At 42.4% G+C, this 11893-nt stretch overlaps 1 protein-coding gene across 1 annotated transcript; it reads left to right on the top strand.

Moving 5' to 3' along the window:
- The first annotated feature begins 4412 nt into the window (after positions 1-4412).
- On the top strand, positions 4413-9123 carry LOC103706543 (chloride channel protein CLC-b-like). The gene is made up of 6 exons (XM_026804412.2): positions 4413-4904; positions 5005-5203; positions 5327-5506; positions 6480-7012; positions 7138-8287; positions 8815-9123. The coding sequence occupies exons 1-6, from the start codon at positions 4705-4707 to the stop codon at positions 8908-8910; spliced, it is 2358 nt and encodes a 785-aa protein (XP_026660213.1). The 5' UTR covers positions 4413-4704; the 3' UTR covers positions 8911-9123.
- The last annotated feature ends 2770 nt before the right edge of the window (positions 9124-11893 follow it).

Genomic DNA, 11893 nt, shown 5'->3' with positions numbered 1-11893 from the left:
TCTGAACAGGCAGAGTTTGTGGCTGAATGGAAGCTTTACTTGTGATTGTCTTCTTGTGATCTGCAATTATTTTAGTATATTGGCTCCCTTAAGTTTTCTTTTGCTTATTGTCCTTGGATGAGTGCTAGTATTCAGTGTAACAAGTTTGAAACGATATTTGTGTCGGATACAATATATTGGAACAGGTGTTCTCTGGCTGGATGGAAGCTTTGCTTCTGGAGCAGCAGTCTGATGGCTCTTCACTATATCATTTTGAAATTAAAATGGACCAAAAAAATTTTTAGCCTAAATAATTGGGTGTCATTTGAATTAAAGTTTAAATCCAAATATTTTAATCTTAGTATCTAAACCATAACCATCAAGCCTTGTCTCAACTATCTGAAGATGGCAGGCTTTATAAATCCTCCGTGACTAGCGTACTACAAACTGAATTCATCGTATCCAACTTCTGATATGGCTCTTATGGAAAATCAGGCAACTTCGACGAATAAAATAAATATGGGCAAATCATAGTGGATTCACCTATTTGATCTATAGTTTATTTACTTACTATATTATGTAGATGCCAATCAAATTACAGCACATATTTCTGATTATATGCGATATTGACACAGACATGATATGATAATTTGCTAAAATGTTATCGAGTTTTCTGAATCTTTCAACAACTTTGATTCATTTTTTTCTAAACCATGTGTGTGAGTGGGTTAGCAGTAGTTTTGCAAGGTCATGCAATTTATTTGTTCAGTTAATCAGATCTCAGTAAGAAAGCTAGGGCTAGAACATACTCAATAAAGCAAACACATTTTCTTGCAGATTCTTGAAATGAAAATTCTTAGTTAAGTTTGAGGTCATATTCTAATCGGATCCAAGTACACTGGATAGGCTCAACTGAGCCCATTTAGCGTGTGAGAGTAGTTGTGCTTTCAAATATTTTATCAGAAAAGCAAGTTAGGCATTTAGTATTGAAGCGCTACAAACTCCTTATTTGCTTACTCCAATGTGAGGTCACCAACTTCAGCTAAAATAAGATATGATAAGTAAATTTACCTTTAAGTCCCTGGTCAATCTTTAAATAACTCCCATGTTTCAATAGAAAATCAGACTTCAGTTCATTTAAAATACTAAAATATGTTAAGAAAATTATTTTTCAGTTCTTCATCAGCACATGAATTACTTATAACTCTCTGTTCTATAAACAGTCTTCTCTAACTTGTGAGCTTCTTAAGAGTCAGTAGGATTTGATTTTTTTTTTCAGAATATGTTTAAGCAAAGTTAATGAGATGAATGTTATTTTGATAATCTTTTATCATCGATCAGGAGTTCTTGAACAGAATAGACAATAGTGGGAGTGTTTCAGAATGAGGTCAGGTTTTCCTCTGATCTTGCCAATCCTCGATTTATGGCACCATATTCGAAATCATGGAGCTCCACCCAGCAATTCAGAATGAGTAGTCCGATGCGAACAAGATGGTATGGCCCTATTTGATTGCCCAATGAACACTTTGTTTAGTTCCTTGGTGAACTATTGAGTCCATTAGACAAGTTCAAAACAGATTAATTGATTAAGCAAGTCTCATAAATTAAAAGTGTAAATGCTCTTTTTATCTTTTTCGGTTCAGAAGGTCCATTAGACTACAATTATCTAGCTAGATACAAGAACTGATTATTTTCCCACACAATCAATATTCAGTTCTGCTCTGAAAATTCTGATTACACCAGCAATATTTCCTGCTGTGTTGCATTAATTTCTTCCCTGTAACAACAAGAAGATGAATTTTGACAGCATAAATTACTGGCACCCATGTGTTCATTGACACACATCTTTTTTCAGATGTCAAGATATGGCTGAAATGAATAAATTCTTTACAAAGAACAAGCCTTATTTGCTTAGTGATTTGCTTGTTGTAAATAGTTTGTGGACAAGTATTGAAGCACTGCTCCAAAGAACAACCAAGTCCTGCCAAGGCTATACTAAAACGCTCAGATGACATCCTCTTATTCCGTAATTGCTCAGATGACATCCTCTTATTCCGCAGATGTCAAGGTAATTGCTTTTTTTTTTCTTTTAAAAAATAAATTATTAGTAAGCAAAGTGTTTCTCAAGATTAAAAACACCGGTGTATGAAAATTTATTGCAAGTACCCATTATCTTTTCTTGTACAAAGGAAGGCTTGAAAGGTATTATTTGGGTTTTTCGATCCTGTATAAGTATCCAAGATCTACCCAGCGAATAACCGATGTTGGACTAAACACACACCCATACAGATCCTCACATACTCTCTCCGTTTAAGCCCTAATGTCCTCGTCAGGCTAAGGGTTCAAATCTATTCAAATCTAAACACAAGCACTATGATCAACTCGTGGTCAGCCCCAATTAATCGTGCTGTAGTGTCTCCTAATCCGCAGATTATGGGTCTAGTCCGTTTTGATACTATTTGTAACAATTCAGGATCTCATCCAAAAAGCCTAGTCGGAAGATATTATTTGCGTTCCTTGATCCTGTGTAAGTATCCAAGATCTACCCAACGAATAACTGATGTGGGACTGATAAACATACGCCCGTACGAGTTTTTCAATACAAGTGTTACCCACATGACTTTCTCCACTCCCTTTTCTTGGAAGAGCTGTTATTGAATGCTGCCAACCTTGAGGATCTCAAAGGGCGATGTGTACTCCTCTGCATGATGGAATTCAGAATGATAGGTAGCCTAAGAACAAACACCCATATGGTTGATTGTTTTCCATGACTGGTTCCAGCCTATTGTTATCAGTCCATCGTACTTACACACGTCACACTAAGTTGATTAACAAAAGAACAACTGGATTAGATAAGGCGGCTCTTGGGACCTCGAATGGCCAGTTTTTCTTATCCGTCCATCTCATGCAGATCATTTGGAGGATGATGACATGCGTGTTTGTCTCCTTCTCATGCTTCAGCATTTTCCATGGAGATCTAAAGTTTTAAGGATTCATGCACGTAGGACCAGCTTCTTTTAGGGTGCAAGTAGGGCCAGCCTTGTGGCCAAGGTGGCTCAAGGAGCATGATGATAATTATCAAGTCTTGTCCTAACTATTTGAGATCATATTAATTTCAGTTAAGTGACTCGGTGAACCGAAAGAGTTTCCTCCAGCTATATTGGCACAGTAACATAAATCAATCATCTTGGTCTAAATCTGCTGTGGAAGCATCTTGGTCAAGCAAGGCATGGTACATCAATTATGTCAATGAAAAGATGCTGAACTCAGTGATCTAAGCTTATTAAGCAATAAATGCTCTTCATTGATGGAAATGGCGTATAAAGGTCTGGCCTTGGATTAGTTTATTCTTTTCTTGTCCCTCTATGATTGATATATTCACTTTCATGGATGTCATCGATATACAAGTTTAAAGGTTTTAATCTCGTGTTAGGTAAAAATGTTCGGAGGAGTAAGCAACAAGTCAGAAGCCAATTGCTATACTTTTCATGTCATTATGCCATGTCCAAATAATATGGTGAACATTATTTCTTTGGCTAGAAAAAAATCAAAACTCATCATAGTCAAGAAGAGGAAGATGTGATGATAGATCTAGTTATACCTAAAATATCAAGATGTTACAATCATATATTATTCTAATAAAGATAGCTCATATACAATAATTACTAATGAGATGCAAACACTTTGTTCCAACCATATACTGATATCGATGCATGGTGAGCCTTTAACTTTGTTTTTAAATGATGTAACCACCCAAGCATGATCCTCTTCCAGAACTCATGGTATAATCCTGAGACTAGATGCCCCTTAAAAGGTCTAAAAAAGACTAGAGGAGGACAAGACAACAGCTACAACTTGCCTTTCCAAACTTCTTATACTCTCTATCTAATACACAAGGTTTTTCCTTTTTTATTTTTTATTTTCCTCATCCTCATCTAAAAGATTTGATTAATCATGTTGTCTTCAACTTATCAGACCAGGCATGCTTCATTCATACACTTTGGATTTTCATCGACTCCACACTGCGTGAGCTACACCCTTTCTCACTAATCAAGGGCCCATTCAAAATATAAGTGAGATTAAAGCTAAAAATCTAGGGGATAAAACCTACACAATTATGTAGATAAGAAGAAAACAGAACTATCCTTTCATTCAAATACTGAAGAATTGAGGCCAGGAAATAATAAATTCGCGCAGGTGGGATGCATGGTCCTTAGTTATATCATTAGGTCCCAAAAAATGACACCATCACCCATCTAAAATCCTACCAAATACTCATTTCTAATCAATCTAGAGGAGCATTTCAGTCTGTTCAGCCATCCAAATTGGGAGAGTTGCTCATTAGTCCATTCCCACAAGTCACTGGAAGATCTTGTCCTTCCCTGTCTATGATTGATGTATTCTAAATTTGTAGTGATAGGGACAAATGTTCTTCTGTTTTCTATGCCTTATGTAACCATCTATAGCTCATTATCCCTTGGCAATGACTCATAGAAAGTGAAAACAAAGGGGCCCCAAGCCTCCTCACCTTCCACATGGGTGATCAATATCTAGTCCATGAGGACAGGTCCATTCAAATCTTCTGTAGTATGGCTCTAAACATCTTTTTGAATTGTAGAACTCTTTGAGTCAATTTTCCTACTCCAGATTGTCCAGTTTCAGCTTTGGATACCAGAGAAACCAGACAATAGTGATCCTGTTTCATTGGAAGCAAGCAAAAAGCTAATGGAAGAGAGCTCAAGACCACTCCCAGTGCCAGCAGCAGCAGCAGAAGCCAATTTGGAAGTGGATAGAGAAGAAGATGAACATGATCCAGAAAGGAACTCTCTGCATCAGCCACTTCTCAAGAGAACTGCAACGCTCACTACCAATCATTTGGCCATGGTTGGAGCAAAGGTCTCCCATATAGAAAGCTTAGACTATGAGTATGTCCTTAACCATCTATCCATGAATTCTTTCCTTTTAACAATTAAATATCCAATTGGGTACTGTGTCTTACTTTTTTATGGTTTGTTCTTGGCGCAGGATCAATGAGAATGATATATTTAAGCATGACTGGACGAGCAGATCCAGTGTTCAGGTGCTGCAGTATGTATTCTTGAAATGGATGTCGGCATTTCTCGTCGGACTACTAACTGGTGTCATTGCTTCCCTCATCAACCTTGCTATTGAAAACATTGCTGGCATCAAGATGCTTCTCATGGCACGCCTTGTGAATGAAAAAAGTTGAGTTTCTATTCCCTCTGATGCAGTAAGGTTTTAGTTTGCTGAAGAATGAACTGTAAGTAGCTGTTTAATTGAGAATTTGTAAACCTGAGATTGGAATAGTCTCTTTTGATGGCGGTGCAGGTATATAAATGGTTTTGTCTACTTCGCAGGGGCAAATTTTGCTCTAACCATGGTTGCAGCAACTCTCTGTGTCGTGTTTGCTCCAACTGCAGCAGGGCCAGGAATACCAGAGATCAAAGCTTACCTTAATGGAGTTGACACTCCCAATATGTTTGTTGCATCCACACTGATCGTCAAGGTAAGGTGAATTATGAATTATCTTCCTGTATTGCGATTTACCTGAAAACTTTAGTTTCTGAGTTTTAAAGCTATATAAGTTTGCTTTAGTGATTGCTCGATTGAATTTAATATGAAAAGCATTCAAGTTTGTAAAAGCAATAGATGAACTTACCAAGAGATTCTCTCCATAGATAAAATTTATTAAGTGAACCATCTTCTTAAGTCTTAAGTGAAAGGAACCATTCTCATCAATATTTGTATGTTAAAGTTAAACCTATTTCAGGCAAGAATATTTGCAATTTTTCCATTGATGTCACTCATCCAGGTAAAAGTGGACAACGTATCACCATGATGCTTTTTTTCTTTTTCTGAAAAGAGAATTTACCAAGTTTAAATGTAGCATAATGATATCTTCTTGATTTCTTGTGGAGAATTCGGATAATCAAATCCATCTATATAAATGCATTTAGTCACTTAAGAATGTCTATAGAAATCATAATTTTTGATATTAACTTATCAATAGATTTGCTTCAGAGAATATAACAACATAAGACCATCCAAAAAGACTAGCCGGAAAGTGCTATTTGAGCTTCTTTGCTTGTATAAGTACTTAGGATTTATCCAATGCATAGCCGATGTAGGATCAGATACAAACGCCTGCATAGGTCCTCACAAAGAATTTGTTCAAAGACTTATCTATCCAAGTAAATCATCCACAGCATAGGTATGCTGAACTTGCTTCCAGGAAAAAATTTCTGAATAAAAGTTTGGATGTGAGAGAACTAATGCTCCATGGACTAAACTAACTAATTTGATTCAGCTGATATAATGATACTAGGAATTCCATTGAGCGGTCTAGCTTATAGTTTACAAGCCTCCAAAACTTCTTATGCACCTTAAGCTCAAACAGCGAAAATATAGTTCAAACTTCAAACCATTCAGCAACCATTTCTGACGTTCATGACTCCTTTTCCAATTCATTCCTTCTACAGATTATTGGAAGCATTGTAGCTGTGTCTGCAGGCCTAGATCTTGGAAAAGAAGGGCCACTGGTACACATCGGAGCCTGCCTCGCATCCTTGTTAGGCCAAGGTGGATCAGACGACTACCACCTCAAGTGGAGATGGCTTCCATGCCTCCAGAATGATAGGGACCGCAGGGACCTCATCACCTGCGGTGCATCTTCTGGTGTCTGCGCCGCCTTCAGAGCACCAGTCGGGGGTGTTCTATTCGCTCTCGAAGAGGTTGCATCATGGTGGAGGAGTGCTCTTCTCTGGAGGACCTTCTTCAGCACCGTAATCGTCGTTGTGGTGCTGAGGGGATTCATGGAGTACTGCAACTCTGGAAAATGTGGCTTGTTTGGAAAAGGAGGACTTATTCTCTTTGATGTCAGCTCTGTTTCTGTGATTTATCATGCAAATGATCTTCTTCCTGTCGCATTGATCGGCATAATAGGAGGAGTACTCGGAAGTCTATACAACCACCTTTTGCATAAGGTTCTTAGGCTTTACAACCTAATTAATGAGTAAGTCAGTTCCATTGTTTTGCCTGGTAATCATTTGAATTCTATAAATCTTCCATCTAACTATGTTTTCATGATGAACAGTTCCATGTATCACTGATACTTCCATGCTTGCACTTGAATTGCAGGAAAGGCCGAATGGCCAAGCTGCTGCTCAGCCTAGGAGTCTCTCTCTTCACTTCCATCTGCCTCTACCTCCTTCCATTTCTTGCACCATGCACACCATGCGACCCTTCCATGGATGCCGCCTGTCCGACGGTCGGGCGGAGCGGCAACTTCAAGCAATTCAACTGTCCAAATGGATACTACAACGACTTGGCCAGCCTTCTTCATGCAACCAATGATGATGCAGTGCGCAACATATTCTCCACGGGCACCTCGACTGAATTCCGCGCCATCTCTCTCCTCATCTTCTTTGCACTCTACTGTATTCTAGGCCTCTTCACCTTCGGCATTGCAGTTCCCTCGGGTCTCTTCCTGCCCATCATCCTCATGGGCTCGGCCTACGGCCGCCTGCTTGCCCTGGCAATGGGATCATATATCTACATCGATCATGGTCTTTATGCTGTGCTCGGCGCAGCTGCACTGATGGCTGGCTCCATGAGAATGACGGTTTCTCTCTGTGTCATCTTCCTGGAGCTCACAAACAACCTCCTCCTCCTGCCCATAATGATGTTTGTATTGCTCATTGCCAAGACTGTTGGTGATGCTTTTAACCCAAGCATATATGAGATCATACTTGACCTCAAAGGATTGCCATTCTTGGAAGCAAATCCAGAGCCGTGGATGAGGAATCTCACTGTAGGAGAGCTTGCAGCAGCTAAGCCCAGTGTTGCGAGTCTTCGAGGCATAGAGAAGGTAGCTCGAGTTGTTGAGGTATTGAAATCCACCAAACACAATGGCTTCCCTGTTGTTGATCAAGGAGTGCCATCGCCCATAGGGATGCCAACAGGAGCAACAGAATTTCATGGACTGGTCCTTCGGTCGCACCTCGTTGCAGTGCTGAGGAAGAAGTGGTTTGTAAAAGAGAGGAGAAGAACTGAAGAGTGGGAAGTGAGAGAAAGTTTTACATCAGTTGATCTAACACAAAAGGGGCCAAAAATACAAGAGGTGGTGCTCACAGAAGATGAGATGGATATGTACATTGATCTACATCCTTTCGCAAATACAACACCATATACTGTGGTGGAAACCATGTCAGTAGCAAAGGCTGTGGTGCTTTTTAGACAAGTTGCTCTTCGGCATTTGCTGATTGTTCCCAAGTACCAAGGAGCAGGGGTGAGTTCAATTCTTCTCCAATTCCTCTTCTTCGTACATACCTTAGTATGCTTGGTGCTCCCATGCTTAGTCCACATTAGCCATAATAGCACAAAACAGCTAGAAAAATGCAAAAATCCATGGGACAGTTTAATATAGACCATCTATAATCTTTAACAAGAACTAAGGCAGGCAATTCATACAATACAATTATCCACCCAATGCTTCAACATTATTCTCTTCATGCATGGACATCTACTTATTTTTTATATATATACAAATTTATGATTGTATATATGTACTGCAAAAATCTGGTTCATAGAGCTCAGTTTATGTGTTTGCATCAATCACCAAGTCTGAAAACAAAGACTAGCAGCATGCCACCTAAGAAGTTTTAAATAGCATATTGTTCTCTGAAAACAAAGATGCAGTGCTCTACTAATCTTTACAAACTGTGTTAGATTTAGAGATTTATAAAAGTACGAGTAAACACAAAATGTTATGGAATATCTTTTCACTGAACTGGCTGTTTGGTTTTGATTTTGTAGATACCACCTATTGTAGGCATCCTAACCAGGCAGGATCTCAAGGCCCACAACATCTTGGGTGCCTTCCCTCATCTGGCAAAAAAGGGAGAAAAGTGAAAGTACCAATTCCTAGTCAAAAGGCAGTAATGCTACTCAGTTCACAGGGAATTCACGATCGCTCGTTATACTCTGTAAAATTTTCGCGACCACTATAATTATTCTTTTCATTCCAAAAGAGTGTTCAAATAAAACCAATGGCTTGTAAAACCTCATTCCTTTTACTTATTCTTAGATATGATTTTATCAAAAAGATACCAAATAACAGTTTAAATATAGAATCCAAAACTTATTTTTTTTTTATTGCTTTGTTATCTCCATTTTCCTATTTTCCTGTTTTTTCAGTGCATGTTCATGTTAAAGACCCATTTTAATGGTGCCACAAGTTCAGCATCATGTCCATGTTATGGTATACAAACAAATGAAGCATCAAGGAAGAAATTGAAATAGGCAGGGAAAGGATATGATCAAAGTAACATCCAACCTGAATTGAAATGATAGAATAACTCAGAAATCTGACTTATATACCACTTGATCAAGACTAGAATAATATTACAATCTGGAGCAAATGGTGGTGATCATGACTCTCATCTTCAATGTTGTAGGCTTAAAAGTTCGGTCAACAATAATAGGTCCAATTGTCATGAATGACCATGAGGTCAGACAATTCATTCATAGGAGAACTAACAAATAGATTGAAAGAATGTAAACATGAGGTGTGCATGGAATGAAATTGAAAACAAAACGCTCTCAGTTCCCAGAGAACACATTCTAATCCAGGCATTTCTCTATATGATGATATTATAATTTTCTCTCCATTTCTTTTTGATGAATAAGGAGGCGGATAAAGACGCCATCCGTTATGATATTATTGTTGGGGGGAATAAGATTTTTTTCCCAAATGACATAAATGCCCCTAAGAAGCCGTACAACTTCCGACCCCGGACGGCCGAAGTCGGCGTCCGACTTCGGAACGCCCGACCTCGAGACCTCCGACCTAAGAAAAACCCTGATGTTCGAGGTCTACTCTTGTCAGCCACCTACTACGGTCGTGCGCCTCAGAGGTCTGGCCGAGGACCATACCCTGACGCCCCTCTGGCATTTATTGCGCATGGTCGCTGTAACCCTCCGGCTTACTCCACAATAAATGCGGATCTCCGGCTTACTCCACAATAAATGCGGATCTCCAGCTTACTCCACCATAAATGCGCATGGCTCCTGTCATCTACGGACTCTCAGCTCTCCACGGCAAATCAGCCCAGCAGAGTCTAGTCAACTATGATAAGTCTCCGATCTCGGCCAAACCTCCGACACCAATGCAATAATTCGCCTGATAGCGTGCTAGTTCGGGCTGTACGACGCCCTCACCGCCGACATCAGTGCAATGATTCGCCTGACCGTGCGCCGACCCAAATGACATGCCGAGCCGTACTACGGCTTCGCCCTATTACATCGCAGGTAAACCGACCCCCGCCTATAAAAGGGAGCCTTGGCCTCTCAGGAGAAGGAGGATGGATACACTCTACAGACATTATTTATCTCCCTTTCTACACTATTTGCCCCCTCCCTGACTTGAGCGTCGGAGGGCCGGCGCCGGAAAACCCGGCCACCGGTTCGTGTGCAGGCACCCGGACGGAGGACGCCGCCAGCCGACGGACCGCCGCCCCGCCGTGAGAACTCACTCCTCGCTCCCTCCCCTCGACCGAAGATTGCCCCCGGGTCCAATTTCCAGCAACAGTTGGCGCTAGAGGAAGGGCCCGAGTAGCAGTCATGAAGTTGAGAAGTAAGGGAGCCTCTAACGCCTCCCGGCGTCCCCCGCAAAGTCCTGGACACTCTGTCCAGAATTCTCCAACTCCGGCGGACCCGATTCCTCAGGTCCAGCCGGAACAGTTTGACGCCTTGGTACAGCAAGTCCAGGCCCTGGCCGCTGCCGTTCAGGGTCTGCGGCGCGAGGAAGCCTTACCTACGCTCCCCCCACGGGCCCAGGCCCTGCCGGAGTGTCTCCCCAACGGCCCGGCTTTCCCAAGCCAAAACCTGCATGGCTCCTCCAGAGCCAACAACGAAGAACGAGTTTCCCCCCGGAGGGAGTCACCGGGAGAAGGCTTCGACCGGAGGCCCCAGCTTTCTGAGGCGGAGTCAGCCCCAGACCACCGTGAGCCGGCGCAAACCACGGCGACAATTCCACGAGTGGGGGAGCTCGACCGGAAAGTTGAGCATCTGGAGCGCCAGATTGTGGCGCTCCACAGCAAGAAGGCAAGAGAAGAGGGAGACTTTGAGTTCACTACTAAGTCCCCCTACTCCCGCCAGATCGAGGATGAGCCGGTTCCCGCGAGGTTCAAAATGCCTCAAGTGGAACCCTACAACGGGACGACTGACCCTCTCGACCATCTAGAGAGCTATCGGGCCCTCATGGCCCTGCAAGGGTCCTCGGAGGCCATACTCTGCAAGGCCTTTCCAGCGACCCTCCGAGGGACCGCTCGGCTTTGGTTTTCTGGGCTGAAGCCGAATACGGTGTCCTCTTTTGAGCAGCTCGGCAGGCAGTTCGCCACCAACTTCGCTGCCAGCCGGCGCCAGCGACGGACGTCGGACTCCCTCCTCGGCATCAAACAGAAAGAGGGGGAGTCCCTCAAGGAGTACCTGGACCGCTTCACCGCCGCCACATGGGAGGTTCGCGAGCTAGACCAGTCGATAGCTATGTCGGCTCTGAAGACTGGGGTTCGCTCCTACCGATTCCTCTTCTCCATCGAGAAGAGCTTCCCGGCCGACTTCACTGAAATGTTGGCCCGAGCCCGGAAGTATGCCAAGGCCGAGGAGGCAGTTGCATCCAGGCGGGGGGCAATTGAGCCTGCCTCGAAGAAGCAGAAGAAACGCCGCGAGGAGCGCGGCCGACAAAGGAGCCGATCCCCCCGCCGAGAGAAGAACCTCCCCAGACTGAGAAGTCCGCCCCGACAGCAGAGGCAATCTCAGCAAAGGACCCTCCCTCGGCCGAGGTCCCCACCACGGCCTCGGACGTACCCGGAAAAGTACGAGAACTACACACCCG

The sequence above is a fragment of the Phoenix dactylifera genome, chromosome 14 (genome assembly GCF_009389715.1).
Source record: "Phoenix dactylifera cultivar Barhee BC4 chromosome 14, palm_55x_up_171113_PBpolish2nd_filt_p, whole genome shotgun sequence".
In the NCBI taxonomy this organism is placed as follows: Eukaryota; Viridiplantae; Streptophyta; class Magnoliopsida; order Arecales; family Arecaceae; genus Phoenix; species Phoenix dactylifera.
The sequence above is the reverse complement of the archived record's forward strand: the minus strand, read 5'-3'. Positions and strand labels throughout refer to the sequence as shown.

Coding starts and splice junctions, on each gene's coding strand:
- LOC103706543 (XM_026804412.2), top strand. CDS start 4,705: ATGGAAGAGAGCTCAAGACCACTCCCAGTGCCAGCAGCAGCAGCAGAA. Junction 4,905..5,004: donor ATAGAAAGCTTAGACTATGA/GTATGTCCTTAA, acceptor TTCTTGGCGCAG/GATCAATGAGAATGATATAT. Junction 7,013..7,137: donor CTTTACAACCTAATTAATGA/GTAAGTCAGTTC, acceptor CTTGAATTGCAG/GAAAGGCCGAATGGCCAAGC.